This window comes from Schistocerca piceifrons, chromosome 7 (assembly GCF_021461385.2).
Source record: "Schistocerca piceifrons isolate TAMUIC-IGC-003096 chromosome 7, iqSchPice1.1, whole genome shotgun sequence".
NCBI lineage: Eukaryota > Metazoa > Arthropoda > Insecta > Orthoptera > Acrididae > Schistocerca > Schistocerca piceifrons.
The window spans coordinates 514,109,697-514,132,507 of record NC_060144.1 but is presented as its reverse complement, the minus strand read 5'-3'; the positions used below and the strand labels follow the sequence as shown (position 1 = coordinate 514,132,507).

Here is a 22,811-nt window from a genome sequence, read left to right as displayed (position 1 = left end):
AGCCGCCGTTACGTTTGCACATTTTTTGAATTTCCATGACAAATGTTGTGCCAAACACAGCAAATACCTAGTTAGTGTGATGTGTCCGTCTAACTCTGCGCTCCCGCTTGCTGTTGCAGGTTGTGGAAACGGGAAGTACCTGGGGGTCAACCCCCTGGTGTTCAAGGTGGGGGTCGACCGGTGCTGCAGTCTGGCCGAAGTGGCGCGGGAGAAGGACCACGAGGTGAGTGCTCGCTTCTGCCCAGGTTCGCTCAAAATTTGGTCGCGAGGTGCGGAAACGACGGTCTGTAGCCACCAGAACGGAAGCGTGGCGAGAAGTCACTGTGCTAGGTACCTCCGTGGCCGGTCATCGCCGCCGGTCCGCCCTACCACATTACCCGCAGGCTGTGCTGGCGCCATCGTAGAATCAATGTGGATGTCACATTGCACAGACAGCTGCTGTGTGGATAAAGTATTGGCCAGTACTAAACTTCGTCTGCTATCAGCGGTATAACTACGCCTTGTCTCTAACAGCTGCTGTGCTTACTGGCTTTGATATAGAATGAAATTTTCGTTCTACAGCGGAGTGTGCGCTGATATAAAACTTCCTGACAGATTAAAACTGTGTGCCGGACCGAGACTCGAACTCGGGACCTTTGCCTTTCACGAGCACTTGCCCGAGAAAGGCAGAGGCCCAGAGTTCGAGTCTCGGTCCGGCACACAGTTTTAATCTGGCAGGAAGTTTCATATCAGCGCAGACTCCGCTGTAGTGTGAAAATTTCATTCTAGAAACATCCCCCAGGCTGTGGCTAAACCATCTTTCCGCAATATCCTTTCTTCCAGGAGTGCTAGTTCTGCAAGGTTCGCAGAAGAGCTTCTGTGAAGTTTGGAAGGTAGGAGACGAGGTACTGGCAGAAGTAAAGCTGTGAGTACCGGGCGTGAGTCGTGCTTGGGGAGCTCAGTTGGTAGAGCACTTGCCCGCGAAAGGCAAAGGTCCCGAGTTCGAGTCTCGGTCCGGCACACAGTTTTAATCTGCCAGGAAGTTTCATATCGGCTTTGATATATTTACTAATTGGGAGTTTACGGTACAATCATCGTGAATAATAAAAAAACGGTTCCATTAATTAATATTTATTTGAGATATACAATTTTGTTCTTCTATAGAACTGACAAAACGTGTACTAAAGTCTCATTCTTTCTCCTATATTTATCGTCTCACACGCTACGTATATTACTCAAAATTTACTGTGGACGTGTAATAGAAGTCCTGTTCTCTTTCGAAAGTACCGACCAACCTGGCACCACACGAAATAAAATAATAACCAAAAGTTGATGATTAGTGAATCGTTATGCGACCAAAGACGAACTGAGACTAACTTCCCTGCATTCTACATTTCATCATTAGCTTTTCGACATCTTTCGTGACGGTTTGGGCTATTTCCGTCTCGACTGCCACCGGAAAATTGTGTTACGAATCTTTCACTTTTCAGTTAATTAAAAACCGATTTAATACAGGAAATGTAAAAGGAGATTTTTCCCTCGAGCCACATCTGTGGCCTATGCCTATTTATGCACTATGTATGCACTATAAATGTTCATTCTACATTTTTGACATCTTCAGAAATGCCAGTTTTGATTATGTTATGATGATTGGAAAATGGGTCTCGGCCCGAAACTTATAACCGAATGAATAAAAAGTAAAAATTTACAGCGTGGACTGGTTTTTCTTTCTAATGATAAACAGAAGTTCGTGACCCAAGCTACCCCAGCATGTTGGGATTTCGTCTGCGTATTCTGATTAATTCTCGTTGCTAAACCATACCATTTTCGCACCAAATTTCTGACACATTCTGCCGTCTCTTTACATGCTCTAAAAGTACTCCCCACTCCACTACGCGCCACTGTCGTGCCACCTACCGCTACACATGGCGCCTGTGCACGTGCGCCTGTGGGAATCTCTTGCCGTCTTATACCTGCAGACCCGCTGGTGCCCCGCTATGACTTTACCACCAAAGTCAAGGACGGCCAGGTGTGCGGCTTTTTTACAGTCGTGGCCGGTTAAATATATACAAACCAGGCTTTTAGCGAAGATGTAGAGAAAGTACAGCTAAGGCAAGTTCTATGCTAATGGCTTAAGCTTTTAGGCCTAGTGTTTACATCGAAAGGGTGTTCTCTTTCATAAACACCCAATGGATAAAAGAACCCAACAAATTATAAACTGACACAGTCACAAAAATGCTGTTGTTGTAGTGTAATTATTAACTATCCTGTCAAGATTTCCACGAAATGATTTATGTTGTGACCAGGTGAAACTATTTTCGTCCGGACACAAATGTAGGTTCTTTGACTGCTCCGGCAGAAGGCGTGAAATTTGAAAGACATCATGTATCAGATGAGAAACACGCCTACAAATTTTTTTTGTCATACAGCTCCTTCTGTGTCTGGGTATAGGAGCCTGTTACTAGGAGGAGAAAAAAATATACACTACTGGCCATTAAAATTGCTACACCACGAAGAGGACGCGCTACAAACGCGAAATTTAACCGACAGAAAGGAGATGTTGTGATATGCAAATGATTAGCTTTACAGAACATTCATACAAGGGTGGCGCCGCAGGCGACACCTACAACGTGCTGACATGAGGAAAGATTCCAACCGATTTCTCATGCACAAACAGCAGTTGACCGGCGTTGCCTGGTGAAACGTTGTTGTGAGGCCTCGCGCAAGGAGGAGAAATGCGTACCATCACGTATCCGACTTTGATAAAGGTCGGATTGTAGCCTATCGCGATTGCGGTTTATCGTATCGCAAAATTGCTGCTCACGTTGGCCGACATCCAATGACTGTTAGCAGCATATGGAATCAGTGGGCTCAGGAGGGTAATACGGAACGCCGTGCCAGATCCCATCGGCCTCGTATCACTAGCAGTCGAGATGACAGGCATCTTATCCGCATGGCTGTAACGGATCGTGCAGCCACGTCCCGATCACTGAGTCAATAGATGGGGACGTTTGCAAGGCACCAACCATCTGCACGAACAGTTCGACGACGTCTGCAGCAGCATGGACTATCAGCTCGGAGACCATGGCTGCCATTACCCTTGACGCTGCATCACAGACAGGAGCGCCTGCCATGGTGTACTCAACGACGAACCTGGGTGCACGAATGGCAAAACGTCATTTTTTCGGATGAATCCAGGTTCTGTTTACAGCATCATGATGGTCGCATCCGTGTTTGGCGACATCGCGGTGAACGCACATTGGAAGCGTGTATTCGTCATCGACGTCATCACCCGGCGTGATGGTATGGGTTGCCATTGGTTACACGTCTCGGTCACCTTTTACTCGCATTGACGGCACTTTGAACAATGGACGTTACATTTCAGATGTGTTACGACCCGTGGCTCTACCCTTCATTCGAGCCCTGTGAAACCCTACATTTCAGCAGGATAATGCACGACCCCATGTTGCAGGTCCTGTACGGGCCTTTCTGGATACAGAAAATGTTCCAGATCTCTCACCAATTGAAAACGTCTGGTCAATGGTGGCCGAGCAACTGGCTCGTCACAATACACCAGTCACTGCTCTTGATATACTGTGGTATCGTGTTGAAGCTGCATGGGCAGCTGTACCTGTACACGCATCCAAGCTCTGTTTGACTCAATGCCCAGACGTATCAAGGCCGTTATTACGGCCAGAGGTGGTTGTTCTGGGTACTGATTTCTCAGGATCCATGCACCCAAATTGCGTGAAAATGTAATCACATGTCAGTTCTAGTATAATATATTTGTCCAATGAATACCCGTTTATCATCTGCATTTCTTCTTGGTGTAGTAATTTTAATGGCCAGTAGTGTATGTATGTATGTATTTATTGAATTGGGACCTAGAAACGACGGAGAGGCTTCGTCCCCGTCTTAGCCCTCAGTGGCACGCAGCCCCATAACAGTCTACAGCAGTCCACTCAACCCACCGCCGCCCCACACCGAATTCAGCGTTATTGTGCTCGTTGGTCCTAGACGATGATACTGACAACAGTAGGTGAGGCCTCACACTGGGGTTTGGCTCTTTTAAGTTCGGCAACGTTTTGAGCTCAGCGCCAGGGCACTGCAGAGCTGAGTTAGTGGCGTGGTCCTCAGGAGCGACTCCAATACACCGTTACGGCTTGCAGCGAAACATCGCCAATGTCTGTGTTATCGATCTAAGTTGACGTCTCTTGTGTGACAAAGCTGCGATCTCTGGACTGTACCACAATTTCCAACAAAAATAACTTTTTTGTTAAAGTGTATTTAAACGAAAATATTAATACTCAGTAAAAGATTATTGTTTTTTGTTTATAAGTCTAATTCAAATAACTTATTGAATATCTTCCCTTTCCCATCTCAGAAGAGTAGATAACTGTTTATTTTCTTTAATGAAGCATTTTCAGTTTATTTTGACGTAAGATTACCTGAGGAAGAAGGCTGACCATTTCTATATCTACATCTACATCTACGTCTACATCCATACTCCGCAAGCCACCTGACGGTGTGTGGCGGAGGGTACCCTGAGTACCTCTATCGGTTCTCCCTTCTATTCCAGTCTCGTATTGTTCGTGGAAAGAAGGATTGTCTGTATGCTTCTGTGTGGGCTCTAATCTCTCTGATTTTATCCTCGTGGTCTCTTCGCGAGATATGCGTAGGAGGGAGAAATATACTGCTGGACTCTTCGGTGAAGGTATGTTCTCGAAACTTCAACAAAAGCCCGTACCGAGCTACTGAGCGTCTCTCCTGCAGAGTCTTCCACTGGAGTTTATCTATCATCTCCGTAACGCTTTGGCGATTACTAAATGATCCTGTAACGAAGCGCGCTGCTCTCCGTTGGATCTTCTCTATCTCTTCTATAAACGCTATCCCACATCGCTGAACAGTATTCAAGCAGTGGGCGAACAAACGTACTGTAACCTACTTCCTTTGTTTTCGGATTGCATTTCCTTAGGATTCTTCCAATGAATCTCAGTCTGGCATCTGCTTTACCGACGATCAACTTTATATGATCATTCCATTTAAATCACTCCTAATGCGTACTCCCAGATAATTTATGGAATTACCTGCTTCTAGTTGCTGACCTGCTATTTTGTAGCTAAATGATAAGGGATCTATCTTTCTATGTATTCGCAGCACATTACACTTGTCTACATTGAGATTCAGTTGCCATTCCCTGCACCATGCGTCAATTCGCTGCAGATCCTCCTGCATTTCAGTACAATTTTCCATTGTTACAACCTCTCGATACACCACAGCATCATCTGCAAAAAGCCTCAGTGAACTTCCGATGTCATCCACGAGGTCATTTATGTATATTGTGAACAGCAACGGTCCCATGACACTCCCCTGTGGCACACCTGAAATCACTCTTACTTCGGAAGACTTCTCTCCATTGAGAATGACATGCTGCGTTCTGTTATCTAGGAACTCCTCAATCCAATCACACAATTGGTCTGATAGTCCATATGCTATTACTTTGTTCATTAAACGACTGTGGGGAACTGTATCGAACGCCTTGCGGAAGTCAAGAAACACGGCATCCACCTGTGAACCCGTGTCTATGGCCCTCTGAGTCTCGTGGACGAATAGCGCGAGCTGGGTTGCACACGTCCGTCTTTTTCGAAACCCATGCTGATTCCTACAGATTTCTAGTCTCCAGGAAAGTCATTATACTCGAACATAATACGTGTTCCAAAATTCTACAACTGATCGACGTTAGAGATATAGGTCTATAGTTCTGCACATCTGTTCGACGTCCCTTCTTGAAAACGGGGGTGACCTGTGCCCTGCCGGCCGAAGTGGCCGTGCGGTTAAAGGCGCTGCAGTCTGGAACCGCAAGACCGCTACGGTCGCAGGTTCGAATCCTGCCTCGGGCATGGATGTTTGTGAAGTCCTTAGGTTAGTTAGGTTTAACTCGTTCTAAGTTCTAGGGGACTAATGACCTCAGCAGTTGAGTCCCATAGGGCTCAGAGCCATTTGACCCATTTTTGACCTGTGCCCTTTTCCAATCCTTTGGAACGCTACGCTCTTCTAGAGACCTACGGTACACCGCTGCAAGAAGGGGGCAAGTTCCTTCGCGTACTCTGTGTAAAATAGAACTGGTATCCCATCAGGTCCAGAGGCCTTTCCTCCTTTGAGCGATTTTAATTGTTTCTCTATCCCTCTGTCGTCTATTTCGATATCTACCATTTTGTCAACTGTTCGACAATCTAGAGAAGGAACTACAGTGCAGTCTTCCTCTGTGAAACAGCTTTGGAAAAAGACATTTAGTATTTCGGCCTTTAGTCTGTCATCCTCTGTTTCAGTACCATTTTGGTCACAGAGTGTCTGGACATTTTGTTTTGATCCACCTACTGCTTTGACATGAAACCAGAATTTCTTAGGATTTTCTGCCAAGTCAGTACATAGAACTTTACTTTCGAATTCACTGAACGCCTCTCGCATGGCCCTCTTCAAATTACATTTCGCTTCGCGTAATTTTTGTTTGTCTGCAAGGCTTTGGCTATGTTTATGTTTGCTGTGAAGTTCCCTTTGCTTCCGCAGCAGTTATCTAACTCGGTTGTTGTACCACGGTAGCTCTTTTCCATCTCTTACGATCTTGCTTGGCACATACTCATCTAACGCATATTGTACGATGGTTTTGAACTTTGTCCACTGATCCTCAACACTATCTGTACTTGAGACAAAACTTGTGTTGAGCCGTCAGGTACTCTGTAATCTGCTTTTTGTATCTTTTGCTAAACAGAAAAATCTTCCTACCTTTTTTAATATTTCTATTTACGGCTGAAAACGTCGATGCAGTAACCGCTTTATGATCGCTGATTTCCTGTTCTACGTTAACTGTTTCAAATAGTTCGGGTCTGTTTGTCACCAGAAGGTCTAATATGTTATCGCCACGAGTCGGTTCTCTGTTTAACTGCTCAAGGTAGTTTTCAGATAAAGCACTTAAAAAAATTTCACTGGATTCTTTGTCCCTGCCACCCGTTATGAACGTTTGAGTCTCCCAGTCTATATCCGGCAAATTGAAATCTCCACCCAGAACTATAACATGGTGGGGAAATCTACTCGAAATATTTTCCAAATTATCCTTCAGGTGCTCAGCCACAACAGCTGCTGAGCCAGGGGGCCTATAAAGACATCCAATTACCATGTCTGAGCCTGCTTTAACCGTGACCTTCACCCAAATTATTTCACATTTCGGATATCCGTCAATTTCCTTCGATACTGTTGCACTTCTTATCGCTATAAACACGCCTCCTCCTTCACTGTCCAGCCTGTCTCTGCGGTATACATTCCAATCTGAGTTTAGGATTTCATTACTGTTTACGTCTGGTTTCAGCCAACTTTCTGTCCCTAGTACTATATGGGTGTTGTGACCGTTTATTAATGAGAGCAGTTCTGGGCCCTTTCTATAGACGCTCCTGCAGTTTACTATTAGCACATTAATACTGTTATTCCCTTTTGCATTTTGCCTACTCCTACCTTGCCGCGTCTCAGGAGGCGTCTTGTCGGGCCTAGGGAGGGAATTCTCTAACCTAAAAAAACCCCATGTGCACTCCACACGTACTCCGCTACCCTTGTAGCCGCTTCCGGCGTGTAGTGCACGCCTGACCTATTCAGGGGGACCCTATATTTCTCCACCCGATAGCGGAGGTCGAGAAATTTGCACCCCAGATCTCCGCAGAATCGTCTGAGCCTCTGGTTTAAGCCTTCCACTCGGCTCCAAACCAGAGGACCGCGATCGGTTCTGGGAACGATACTACAAATAGTTAGCTCTGATTCCACCCCGTGAGCGAGGATTTCCGCCTTCACCAATTCCACCAACCGCCCGTGCGAACTGAGGATGACGTCTGAACCCAGACGGCAGGAGTCATTGGTGCCGACATGAGCAACAATTTGCAGTCGGGTGCACCCAGTGCTCTATCGCCGCCGGTAGGGCCTCCTCCACATCTCGGATGAGACCCCCCGGCAAGCAGACAGAGTGAACACTGGCCTTCTTCCCCGACCTTTTCGCTATTTCCCTAAGGGGCTCCATCACCCGCCTAACGTTGGAGCTCCCAATAACTAATAAACCCCTCCCCCCGTGTGCCTGCTTGGACCTTGCAGAAGGAGCGGCCACATGTCCACTCACAGGCAGAGCGGGCGATGCCACACGGCCAGCCTCCACATTTACCCTCCGCCTCGTGCACCGCGAACGCCGCTGAACCCGCCACTCCCCTTGGTGAGAGGGTGGCCCAACCGCGCCCGGTACCCGCGAAGATGTCTCGACAGCAGGGACAGTGGGTGAAGCATGTAACACCTGGTGTGTACCTTGCGACGCACCACTCCCCACTGCCGCTACACTCCGAGGCAGCAGCCTGAAGACGGCTGACCGCGGCCATCAACACGTTCAGCTGTTCGCGGACAGTGACCAGCTCCTCCTGCGTCCGTACACAGCAGTCACACATCCTATCCATCCTAAGAAATCAATTTAATGTAGAGAGTTAATCAACTTTTAACTAGACTGCTAATTCACTAAAGGCGGCTGACTATTGACTAAACTGTGATTGCTAGCCACTTCTTGTAGAAAACAAAGAAAATAGCACTACCTGTCTCTGGACTGTATTGTAAACGAACACTAGCACTACTGACACAATGGTTGACTAAAGGGACTCTCTGACTGTATTCAAAACTAACACGAAATCTATGGAACACTGTTAATAGCACTCGACAAATAAAGGTTCCTAAAAGCAAAAACACACGGAAGAAAAAGCGACAAGTAAGAAAAATACAGTTAATACTTAAATTAAGGTAGCTCGCTGCACAGCAGACGTGAAGCAGACGGCGGTTAGGACTGGTCAAATACTTGCTATCATAACTGCCAAATGATGACGCTGTTTACTGATATTTTAGTTTCAGTACGTTTAAGGTTGACCTCAGAAAAAATGACTGCAACTGACTGTTATTAAACGACCTGAAATACCAAACTGACTCTCTTTCTGTTTATAATAGTTAGCCTTGTTTTTAGGGCAAAATGTCCAGCTAAATATTTTTCTGTTTTTGGACGTGGCACCCCCGCCTACTTTCACTTTAATATAGCTTGCAATAAGATGCTCTAAATGCTCAAAATGAATGATGTACTGTGACATAAACCACCACATCTGCGAGCCACAAGCATTCTCTCTCAAGGAAATATACCTTTAAACTGACTGTGCCTCACCAAGATGGTAGCTTTAACTGGTGTAGCTGCCCTATCCAAGAAATACTGCGGGTCAAAAGACATCTTTGGGCAGGGTGAGGGGGGGGGGGGGGGGGGAGGGCGTAACTGTAATAAATTTAGCGGAGCTTTTGCTGACATAATTTATTTATAAATATTTACAAGTACAAAGTAAGACCATCTAACATCTTTGTTTACAGTTTAACAACAAATCTATTCTTGTTTTAATTTTTATTCCATAGGACCACAGTAACACTGCCAGTCGATCATCAAACGTGAAATTACATCTGAGGCTAATAATGAAATAAACTGAACCCCAAAACGGGATGAATAATTATAGTTACATATCCCTTTCAAATTACTAATGTTGTCACCGTTAGCTGCCTAAGACCAAATAAATAAATAACGATTAAGAACCAATGGACAGAGAATGGATACATTGTCATGACTCATCTCCGAGCATCCTATTGGAATGTTATGTAAGTGCAAACTAGGAGAGGTGAATCATCCGATAGTCACTAGTCCCTACTGTCAAAATAGTGTTTTCTAAATTTCATTCATTTTATAAATAGTTACAATTAAATGGACCGAAATTTTTCCTGCAGTGACTAGATGCAGCTCACTGGGGTCAAAATATTCAACACGGTTGTGAAAATATGAAGTTTGTCTCTAATTACACAAACTTATCCAAACAATGATTAACGATACAAATCGTTTTCAGGTCTTACGTTCACATAATGACTGCAGCTGTCACTTTCCGACTGTAGCATGTTGCCAACAACGAATCTCTACGATACTATCTGGCAGATAAATGCCTCGAACCGTTGCGTTTCGGAACCAAGCTCTCTACCGCCTGACCTATTCAAGGAGGACTCAAACCGCCAGTCACAACTTTACTTCCGCCATTACCTTATATCCTACGTCCCAAACGCCACAGAAGTTCTTCAGCATATCTTACGGATCTACTACATCTACATACTCCGCAAGCCACAGTGCGGTTTATGGCGAGGGACACCCTACACCACTACAACTCGTTTCCTTTACTATCCCAATCGAATAAGAGCGTGCAAAAGTATAACACGACACAGAGAATGCTCCACTGAACAATCTGAGGTACGGAACCTGGGGTCGGAGAAGCCACCTTAAGGAGGTAAGGAAGTAAACTTGTCAACCGATTTGTCTAGGATTACTGTGCTATTTATTTACATGTATATTCTTTATTTAGTGCAAGGAAATTGTCCCATGACAGAACGAGATATGAATCAACGACAGACCCATTCATTGCTTGCTGCTATTCAGAGACGTACAGTACAGTAAGATGAAGCAGTACCGGTGCAGTTTCGCAACTCGGATATGGGCTTTCTCTCGATCGACAAATATGGGAGACTGGTTGATTGGAAAGAAGAAACGAGGGACCTAGCAACATGTGGACCGCTTGCTCACCCAATTTCAAACAGGAGGTGCTGAAACGTGTTGCACTGAACAATACTTGTCGTGGGGCGCTACACATACTAGCGTGTGGCAAGTACTCCACGAATAACAATTATACACATATCACCCGCAAAGAGTCCATCTAATGCTTGTGACCTGCTTTGCACCAAAGGTCGCATTGCGTCAGTGGTTGCTCCAACAATGGATTAATCGACCATATTTCCTCCAAATCGCCCTGCTTACTGAGGAGGCCTCTTTGATCGTGATGGTATTTCGTAAAACAGGAAAACCTCGTGTGAAATGACGAAAACCCTTACTCTGTAGTGGAGTCACACCATCAAGTGCTCATCTCCATAAGCTGGCTTCTCTGACCCCAGGTTCCCTGCCTCTAATTGTTCAGAGGAGCATCCTCTATGTCCTGTTAAATTTTTCCACGCTCTTACAGAAACACCCTGTATATGCCTCCGTAAGAGCCTTAACCTCTCTAGCCAGCCGGTGTGACCGAGCGGTTCTAGGCGCTTCAGTCTGGAACCGTGCGACCGCTACGGTCGCAGATTCGAATCCTGCCTCGGGCATGGATGTGTGTGATGTCCTTAGGTTAGTTAGGTTTAAGTAGTTCTAAGTTCTAGGGGACTGATGACCTCAGATGTTAAGTCCCATAGTGCTCAGAGCCATTTGCACCTAACCTCTCTAATCTTATCTTCATGGCTCTTGCGCGAAATGTACTTTGACGGCAGTAGAAGCATTCTGCAGTCAGCCTCAAATGCCGGTTCTCTAAATTCCCTCAATAGTACTCCTCGAAAAGAACGTCGCCTTCCCTCCAGCGATTCCCATTTGAGTTCCCGATGCCAATCTGCCGGTAACAAATCTAGAACCCCGACCTGCGGAACTGGCACTCCTGGAAGGAAGAATACTCTGGAGCCTGAGGGATGGTTTCCAGACTGAATTTTTCTTGTGCAGCGCAGTGTAGGCAGATTACAAGTGTGTGTGGAACTGGGAATTTAACGTGGGACCTTTGCCTATAGCGTACAATGTTTATGGGAGCACTTCTGTGAAGTTTGGAAGGTAGGAGAAGAGGTACAGACTGTAGTAAAGCTGTCGGGGGAGGGGTTTGTGAGTCGTGCTTGAATAGAAGAGTCGATGGAAAACTTGGCCGCGATAAGCAAATGTTTAATCCAACATGAAGTTTCAATTCAGCGCACATTCTGCAGCAGACTGAAAATTCGTTCTGGAAACAAATCTCTTTAGAGTTCAGGTGCACTGCGAAACAATTAAAAATCACCAGCTTGTTGGATAATTTTCAGTACGAGGTTCCTGTGTTAACACTCTCTGTAATCACCGGTCCTGTGATTTTTTTGTGTCCCTTATGGGACATCTCCGGCAATGATTTATTACTGTGAAAAAATTCCAAGCTACACCGTGAGTTGAAGTCAACGTTAAGCCATGGGTACTCCTTAAATGGCGGGGCTAGTCGTTTCCAAGATCGGAGGAAGGAAGGTGTTCGCCACTGCCAATAGGATCATACCCAGTAAAACAAAGTGGCTTTCAGTGCAACACGCCAGTTAATGACAGTCTTTGATTAGGTTACTACCCTTATTCCTTTCTGGCCATTGTATCCGTTGCATTCAAAACACTGAGGTTTTATTGCGAAACCGTAGTATCTGAATTTAGCGTAGATTAGATAGGTGTTCGGATTCTGAAGTGTTCTGGTAGAGTCTAAACGCTATCTTCCACTTTCTGGCACTTTCTCTGTGATATCATCTCACTTATGTAAATGAAAGTCTTTTGATATCATCATGGGTTGCTTTCCTTGTCAGGTTTTGTCTATTGCTTTTGTTTTGATGCAAAAATGGTTCAAATGGCTCTGAGCACTATGGGACTTAACAACTGAGGTCATCAGTTACCCAGAACTTAGAACTACTTAAACCTAACGAACCTAAGGACATCACACAAATTCATGCCCGAGGCGGTCGCGCGGTTCCAGACTGAAACGCCTAGAACCGCTCGGCCACACCGGCCGGCTGTTTTGATGCATTGTGCTTTGTGAAAGCCCGCGACCTTGAAAAGAATGGTTTCAGAAAAGCTTTTTTATTTTACAAACAAAAATGTTATTGCACTTGTGTTAATTACTTATAACGTTTTCATTATAGTCGTTATTTGTTTAACGTGCGAAGCGAAAACATGGATGTGTAAAACTCTGGTCCACTGTGAGAAGTTGTTTGAGTGCCCCAATCTAAGACGTTAAATAGGTCATTCTTCTGTATGTTAGAAATTTCATAGGCCTTGAGTTCCCGTCGTAGGAATAACCTAACAAAATGAAAATGTACTGGCTTTTTTAAAATCTTATAGGAGGTGTTCTGGAAAGCCGCAACTTTCCAGTATTCTACTTCCTTTCACCACGTCGAATGCCTCGCTGTCATCATTGAATACAATGCCCGCTTGAAGATACACTCCTCGGCACTTGTCTGTCAGCTGTTTTGTGATAAAGGCTGCATCTGTGCATGTGTGACCTCTACAGAACCGTTTCTTCTTCTTCTTCTTCTGAGTAATGATTCGGTACCCTTTTGGACTGTTGTTGTTATCTTACGAGTAAACAAAGTATATTTACGCCAAACGTACAACACTGTAATCCTTCACGACGAGATATGGCAACATCACTCCAGTTAAACACTTCAACTATGAAATTATCGGTAACGCTGGAAATGTAATAGAGGGAATAAATCTGAAACAAATGAATTCCGTGAAACCTACAAAATCACGTGGAATATCTAAAACAATAAATTACTTTCAACCAAACTACGCTAATATGGGACAGCAGTTCTCCAAATACACACTATACTATTCAGACATCTTCACTGATGTCGTGGAGAAAATGGAACGACAGATATTGCACAGAGTATTCGAACCCTATATCCAAGACGGTATCTATGCGCAAAAGTTCAGAAAAATGTTATTTCCTGATCAAAATATTTATTTCCACTGTACGGAAAAGAGGTCTAAAATTTTGCGGGCATACAACACGAATGGAAGACTCTATTAATCATAAAAGTCTTCCACATCGTTAGCGGAACCTGAAGAACTAAAATTCGGTGGCTAGCCGACATGCAAAATCATCTTAAGGAAGTGACTTTTCAGCCACGGACAAGGTTAGGGGCTACTTGCTAGCAAAAGATCCATGCCTACAAAATATCGACTCGCATCAGTTTACATCCAACAAGCTGGCAGGGTCGAGTCGGAAAATCAAACGTGCTGGACACAAAAAAAGGACAGAGTCTTATTTGATAGAATATGTGTGAAGTTTTATGTGTGTATGAAGATCAACAGGTTAAAGTTAATTAGTGAATCTACGGTCTGCAAGGTACTGTAAAATGCATGGCACAGGATGCTTCTAATTCGCGTACGGAACGCGTGAAGAACGCTTATTTAAACACCTCTGTCCATACTGTAATTACTGATGTTCCATACTAGACAGATATGTATGGTGTTATAGTATATTCCCAGATTCCTCACTTAATACTATTTCTTAAAAGTGTAAGCAGACTTTTTAAGTTGGCTTACGCATGACAGTCTAACTTCAAGAGTTTGTTAGTTCAAATTTTTCAGCATCCCAAGGGCCAATAAAACCTGTTACGATTCGTTCTGCCCTTCTACGTTTGATACCCCTGATTTCCTGGGCTCTACCAAATAACAGATGTCTATGTCGTGTTTCGCCTGCTACTGAGCCTGTGAGATCATTCCCTTTCATATTCCCTCAAGTTGTTACACCGAGCTATGAGCATGCGTAGACTGGTCCGATTTTTGCCTCGCGAACATTATAATCATTATAATCTTAGGCTACTACAGTTTTATGTTTCTGAAAACCACTTTGAACCGCTTTGTAGTCTGATCAATATCTGACTAAATATTTGAGTCTTTTGTCAGTTACTACTTCGTTATAGACAATTGCCATCAGCGAAAAGACTGAGGTTATTATTAGTGTTGTCTACAAGATGACTGACATACAACATGTACGATAACTTCGCTGGCCTACACCGGAAACTTCTTTTACATTTGTCGAAGTCATTCAAGGTTGTAACGGCATGTAGCTAAGTGGTGGAATGGTATGGTGATGGACATAATTTAAACATAAATTTACTTTCAACGTCAATTTACAATAACTATGCAGTAACATGGAAGCCCTTTAGTAACTTTTAACTGAACCTCCGCAAAGAACAATTATGAACATAAAATTTGAAGAACCAATGAAATTTGAATGTTAAATTAAAAATAAAACAATACTAACAAAATTTTCTTAAAACTTAAGTTCAGGAATACCAAACTATTGGAAAATAGAAAATGTACATCGATTTCAACTAAAGTACACTGCAGTAAACCTGCATTACAGCACAATCTTTAAATACTAGTGCAATACGTAATAGATGTATTAAATGGAACTAAGTTTATCAGTACGGGAGCTAATTTTATCACTGGAAGCCTCGAAAACTGCAATCAATTTGACTAACATTTGAGGCAGCAAACAAAATAGTACCAAGATAATTATGTAACGCCTCTACGGCTAAACAAGTTAAACGCCAGTTTAAAAAAGGTAAATTGTTACATTTGCACTGGTCGCAATCAGAACATAACTTACGGAGTTGTTAGTTTACTCAGAGAAAGCTTTTGACAATGTTGACTGGAATACTCTCTTTCAAATTCTAAAGGTGGCAGGGGTAAAATACAGGGAGCGAAAGGCTATTTACAATTTGTACAGAAACCAGATGGCAGTTATAAGAGTCGAGGGACATGAAAGGGAAGCAGTGGTTGGGAAGGGAGTAAGACAGGATTGTAGCCTCTCCCCGATGTTATTCAATCTGTATATTGAGCAAGCAGTAAAGGAAACAAAAGAAAAATTCTGAGTAGGTATTAAAATTCATGGAGAAGAAGTAAAAACTTTGAGGTTCGCCGATGACATTGTAATTCTGTCAGAGACAGCAAAGGACTTGGAAGAGCAGTTGAATGGAATGGACAGTGTCTTGAAAGGAGGATATAAGATGAACATCAACAAAAGCAAAACAAGGATAATGGAATGTAGTCTAATTAAGTCGGGTGATGCTGAGGGAATTGGATTAGGAAATGAGACACTTAAAGTAGTAAAGGAGTTTTGCTATTTGGGGAGTAAAATAACTGATGATGGCCGAAGTAGAGAGGATATAAAATGTAGACTGGCAATGGCAAGGAAAGCGTTTCTGAAGAAGAGAAATTTGTTAACATCCAGTATTGATTTAAGTGTCAGGAAGTCATTTCTGAAAGTATTTGTATGGAGTGTAGCCATGTATGGAAGTGAAACATGGACGAAAAATAGTTTGGACAAGAAGAGAATAGAAGCTTTCGAAATGTGGTGCTACAGAATAATGCTGAAGATTAGATGGGTAGATCACATAACTAATGAGGAAGTATTGAATAGGATTGGGGAGAAGAGAAGTTTGTGGCACAACTTGACCAGAAGAAGGGATCGGTTGGTAGGACATGTTCTGAGGCATCAAGGGATCACCAATTTAGTATTTGAGGGCAGCGTGGAGGGTAAAAATCGTAGAGGGAGACCAAGAGATGAATACACTAAGCAGATTCAGAAGGATGTAGGTTGCAGTAGGTACTGGGAGATGAAAAAGCTTGCACAGGATAGAGTAGCATGGAGAGCTGCATCAAACCAGTCTCAGGACTGAAGACCACAACAACAACAACAACTACAGTTTACTCAGGCACTAATCCATAAATAACGATTTAACAAAAGTTTGTTCACAAACAAACCTGCTTGCGTGACGACACCGAACATGGGAAAGAAAGAAGTAACTCATTCACATAATTTGATCATAACATAGTCGGAACGCTAACGCAAAGTGTGAAGAGTTGGAATCACAGTGCAATTTACAGAGAACCAGGATGACGGAACATGACGTATACTACAGGGGTTAAAGACCCTCACTAGCACAGGATAATGATAAGCCAGAAGCTCACCAAATAAAACACATAAATCCTTGCAGAAACAGCGCAAGGCCAAGCGGTCGCAATTCAGTCATCAGAGCTGGCAGAGTAATTGGAGCCTCTGCTTGAGAACCGCGCACTCCCTCCAGAACAAGCAGCGAGCAATGGCTGCTACTGAGGAGCAGCGACCACGCCGGAGGTAAGCACGTCCGCTGCACGTCCACAAGCGAACCCTCTCGGCGAACCAATCCCCCAGCTGTAACGTGGAACCACAATGCTCACCGCGGCCCACCACAAGCCGTAGTGCCTCGTTGCACAGCAAGCCACTTCCACCAAGAAACCTCTGTCTAAGGAGCGCACGCTGGCCCTTTAACCGAAGAGCTTTCAATAAGCAATGCAACACACGTTTTTATAGGCTCATTTCGGTCGAAAAAATGCGCAATCTTCAGCCCCTATAGCGTCATGAAATTCTGATGGATGATGGCGCCATACGTAGCCTTCGAAAAGGCGTCTGTAGTGGTGGTGCGTCCCATGCAGAGACCTGTCACTGAGTTTCTTTCGGCGGAAAACCAGAGCATCGCAGTTATTCATGGTCGCTTGCAGAATGTCTACGGAAACCTTGTGGTGAAAGAAACATTGTGAGTCGTTGGGCGAGGCATCTGTCATTATCGTAACAATGTCCGCCCTGGTAGCTGAGTGGTCAGCGTGACAGACTGTCAATCCTAAGGGCCCGGGTTCGATTCCCGGCTGGGTCGGAAATTTTCTCCGCTCAGGGACTGGGTGTTGTGTTGTCCTAATCATCATCTTTTCATCCCCATCGACGCGCAGGTCGCCGAAGTGGCGTCAAATCGAAAGACCTGCACCAGGCGAACGGTCTACCCGACGGGAGGCCCTAGCCACACGACATTTCCATTTATCGTAACAATGTCGCGCAAACTAGTCCGATCTTCTGCGTGCCGATCTGCCACAAGCAGCTGTGACTCCTGCAGTGACCGAATGAGCGGACGTTCGCATTCGAGGTGATCGACGGGTGACCTCCACGACAACGCAAGGTCTCACAGAAGTCTGAGCACCCCAGAAGAGTTCACGAAACTTAACTGGACTGCTCTTCTTCATCCAGCCTTAAGCCCAGATCTCGTACCTTCCGATTTCTACCTGTCTGCCCCACGAACGATAAACCACGCGGGTAGCAGTACCTGAATGATGGAGTAGTTATTGATGCAGCAAGACGATGGCTCCGATTTTGACCAGTTGAGTGGTACCATGTGGGCATACAGGGCCTCCCAATAAGGTTGCCTAAGTCCGTTGCATGTTAAAAAGTAGGGTGTTTTAGCCAAAATATTGTGGAATAATATGGTGTGGAATAATAATATTCCAATACTTAACATTATTCCACAATAAAAACGACCCGAAAAAAAGTGTTTGCATCACTTATTAAACGCTCCTCGTACAACCGATGCGCACCTCGCTGCCCCATGTGGAGATGCCGAAGCACCAAACAGCCGCCAGCCTGTCAGAGACTACAGAGACAGGTATGGACAGTACATACAACACGGCTAAAAGGAGACTTGTTTTGTCCTGCATACCAAATTTCGTTTAGTACCTCTTACACCTGCACTTTCCACAATAAGGATACACTAGGGATATTCAGAAAGTAAGTTCCGATTGACCGCGAAATGGAAACCACTGTGATAATCAGAAATATTTTATCTGCAACAGTTAGCTACATCTTCCAACCACTGCTCTTCATAGTCACCACTCTAACTTAGACATTTGTAGTAGCGTTGTACCAACTTTCCAATACCCTCGTCACAGAAGGCAGCCGCCTGTGCTTCCCGCCAATTCTCTACGCTCATCTATAGCGCCTTGTCTGTGCGAAAATGGTGTCTTCATAGGCAAAAGTTAATGTGTACAGAGATGAAACTCAGAGGGAGCCAATTACGGGCTGTAGTGCGGGTGATCAAACACTTCCCATCGAAAACTCTGCAGGTGCATTTTCATTGCCCCTGCAGATTCCGACCGAGCATTGTCACGAAGTAGGAACCGTATGACAGTTCTGTACTGTGGGCTGCATAACATCAGGCGAAATCTTTCACCAGGACCTCATACTTAGCAGGAGACACTATTTTCTACGCATCTTTATGTGCTCACCATGCACTAAGAACTGAAAAGAGCGAAGTGATGTAACCGACAGGCATACTAGAGACACTGTCAAACACATATGAGTAAAGCTTTATTAGATTTTCACAGTGGTTTCCATTTCTTGACCGATTGGTACTTACTTTCCGAATATCCTGCTAAAATGTATGTGCATCTGAAAAATTCAAATTTTAAGCCATTTACTTGATAATGTACGTATCTATGAGGAAACTATAAAAAGGAATAAAATTACTGCTACTGGAGAAAAACCAACGTTTCGGCCACGGTTGCAGCGGCCTTCTTCTGGGTCTGGGTCTGGGTCTGGCAGCAGTAGTTTTATACATTATGACGCAGTACCACACCCAGAAGTCTTTTATGTCGACTGATTCTGGCCGCGGAAGCCTACGCAATTGTATTACAAAAAGGAAGTTACAATTATGGCAGGCCAAGTAACTCTTACTGAATTTCGTACTATAGGAACTTACCACAAATTTCCAAAATTTATCTTACTGAATGCTGCGCTACACTTTTAAGTGACAGGGATTCTTGACGCTATTTTCAAACAGAGCGACCAACTCTCTGTAAACAACAGTCCGAACGTTCTACATCTACATCTACATTTACATCCATACTCCGCAAGTCACCTCACGGTGTGTGGCGGAGGGTATCTTGAGTACCTCTATCGGTTCTCCCTTCTATTCCAGTCTAGTATTGTTCGTGGAAAGAAAGATTGTTGGTATGCCTCTGTGTGGGCTCTAATCTCTCTGATTTTATCCTCATGGTCTCTTCGCGAGATATACGTAGAAGGGAGCAATACACTGCTTGACTCTTCGGTGAAGGTATGTTCTAGAAATTTTAACAAAAGCCCGTACTGAGCTACTGAGCGTCTCTCCTGCATAGTCTTCCACTGGAGTCTACCTATCATCTCCGTAACGCCTTCGCGATTACCAAACGATCCCGTAACGAAGCGCGCTGCTCGCCGTTGGATCTTCTCTATCTCATCTATCAACCCTATCTGGTACGGATCCCACACTACTGAGCAGTATTCAAGCAGTGGGCGAACAAGCGTACTCTAACCTACTTCCTTTGTTTTCGGATTGCATTTCCTTAGGATTCTTCCAATCATTCAATTCCTCGAACACGCAAATCCACCCTTTCGTCACGGAGCTATTCGAGAACTCCTGTGTGAACCAGGGTTGTTGATAAAATATCGATATATTGATATATGGATATTTCTTCCAAAAAATGTATTTATTTATATCGGCCATATTCCTTTCTGCGATTATCGATATATCGATATCGAAATGGCAATCGCGAATGCTAATATTTTTTATTTTTTATTTTTTTGGCAATTTTGGTAAATATTTGAAACTGTTCTATTGAAATTATGGTGGAACATAATTTTCCTTTCACTGTGTGAAGTAGTCTTACTATTTTTTGTACTTTCATCACGTACAGTCTCTCTCTTTCGCTGGGTGAAGCAAGTACAAGCTGCACAAACAAGAAGTCCGATTGCGCTAAGGGGTGGCGGTGTGAGTGAAGTAACAAGATTTCCGATATGAAGAAAAAGTACACCAGTTGCGTCAATAAACAATTTTAAAACGCAACCAGTGTGCTATTTCTTTACATAGGCGCTCTTCAAAAACAGTTTCTCAAAATGATTAACAAAAATTTAAATGACAAGATTGGTCTCTGCGGTGGGCGGAGACTTGTGAGCCGAAATGCTGAAGTAATCAGCGCTGCCAACAGAAACTGCAGCGTTTAACTTCACCACACAATTTTGACACTACAACTGCTACGTCGCCAGCGTTTGCATAAATGAAAAAAACACGGAAGTCGACATGAAGTGTTCCAGACAAATCCGATATGTGACGAAACCGGATGACGGATCCAATAGACACCATTTATTGTGCCACTTACATGTAATTACCACTGTTACCCAAGCGTGAAAGCGCAAATTTTGCTTTAATGGGGATAAGCAGGCTGATGGCTTGTTGATGTACACGATATCTAATAATAAATCAATACTTAAATATACAGCTCTACAACCTGCAGTCGATATTTTTATAGGCCAGTACGTCGATATTTTTCCCAGCTATACTTTTTTTGACATATCGAGGGCCGGTAATGATATTTTTTGAAATCGATATATCGGAGTCCCGATTTTTTTAAAAGTATCTAAGTCCTAGTGAACGTCCTCATCGTCGAAAATGTGAGATTGCTGTGAATCAGTTTCTCGACTGCCTGGACCTTGTCTTGTATGGTAGATACGCATGGCCTTCCTTCTGGATCAGCAATATCCGTGTCTTATCAGCCTTCGTCAGATTGTTGGCAGTATTTGACTGCGGCTGGAAGTAACATTGGCCGGCCGTAGTGGCCGAGAAGATCTAGGCGCTTCTGTCTGGAACCGCGCGACCGCTACGGTCGCAGGTTCGAATCCTGCCTCGGGCATGGATGTGTGTAATGTCCTTAGGTTAGGTTAGGTTTAAGTAGTTCTAAGTTCTAGGGGTCTGATGACCTCAGATGTTAAGTCTCATAGTGTTGAGAGCCATTTGAACCATTTGGAAGTGACATTGCGTTTGGTCCATACATTGCCAGAATTTCGCTGTGAATCTGTGTGCAATTTAGCCCCCCTCCCCGTCACCCGTCCCCCCCCCCCCCCCCACCCCAAAACCGCCTGCTTACTTCAACTCTGGAGTGCATTGCCACTTGCCGCTCCATATCAATCCCATCCTGTGTTTCACCAGTTATCCGTACCGCAGCAAAACCGTGTCTCCGGCGAATTCAGAACATAACACCTTCTTTTGACAATGTGTCACTCGTTTTGCGCAATGCCCTTAGCATGGGACGACAAGTGCCACTTAGTTTTTGAAGTACCCTTGTATGTGGGATTGCGACCTGTCTTCTAAAATATAGCCCGCATCTCGTGGTCGTGCGGTAGCGTTCTCGCTTCCCACGCCCGGGTTCCCGGGTTCGATTCCCGGCGGGGTCAGGGATTTTCTCTGCCTCGTGATGGCTGGATGTTGTGTGCTGTCCTTAGGTTAGTTAGGTTTAAGTAGTTCTAAGTTCTAGGGGACTTATGACCACAGCAGTTGAGTCCCATAGTACTCAGAGCCATTTTTTTTTTTCTAAAATATATACCGTTACGTAACTTTTAAGATTACGTTGCAGTTTTTGTCTGGTATCAAAAATAAGTCTGGTTTGCCGCGTGCTAGCGTGATGCGACTGTTGCGATCACCGTTGCCAAATAAGCTTTCCAGAGTTAACTCTGGCTACTTTTTTCACAACCATATAGCTTTTTTCTGGTCTTTTCTTGACTACAGGAAAGCAGTAAAATCTAAGTTCACTAAACGAAAATTATTTCCACTCAATTAAGATTTCAATACACGTTTTAAAATCCAATGGAAATGTGCCATTACACTGAATTAAAAAGCACAACAATGCAAACTAAAGCTGTGTTGGTGTGTGTCCCAGGCTCACCAGAATACACACTAACACGGTGCCAACTTCTTCCTCTTCTTTACTTTGACTGACTCCGATTTAACAGTGCTGTTCGTTTAAGATTGTTTTATCAAAAATTGAAGCGATTGTCAGTCGGCTACGTTTTCTATAATGATTTCCACCGTGCCCTACAAGTAAATACGCAACTGAAATCGTCCCCCATCTTGTCACTTAACTTGTAATATCTGAAATCTCCTTACTGCACATAACCTTTAAAGGTTACGATTAAAGCGCTGCGTACCTGTCCAACCCTAAGCACACACTGTCTCGATCGCGGACTAATATGTTCCGATATTTTGTAGTAGACAGCACCTATTTCTAGGAAACACTGACTGAGGTCGCTGGTACGGCATTCGAGCACACTTCAGTAACATAAAAAATTCATACATATAAGTGACACACATAGACAGATAAAATAGAAGTGTTAAGTTTGAAAGTTCTGTTGAAACAATAAATAACTTTGGATTGCAGTCTGCTAAGTAAGGTCGACATTTCGGTACACAGTGCAACTTCGTTATATCAAAAATTCTTACACCAAGCTAGTAAATTTGGTGCGTATTGGCTTATTACTGTTAGTAAC

General features: G+C 44.0%; 1 protein-coding gene across 1 annotated transcript in view; it reads left to right on the top strand.

Annotated features, from left to right (window-relative positions):
* Positions 1-22,811, top strand: part of LOC124709058 — a 187,673-nt gene that overhangs the window by 92,502 nt on the left and 72,360 nt on the right. Inside the window, exons 2-3 of the mRNA XM_047240706.1 lie at positions 120-223; positions 16,651-16,790. Of these exons, the coding sequence (XP_047096662.1) occupies positions 120-223; positions 16,651-16,790 (244 nt within the window). The remainder of the gene's footprint in view (positions 1-119; positions 224-16,650; positions 16,791-22,811) is intronic.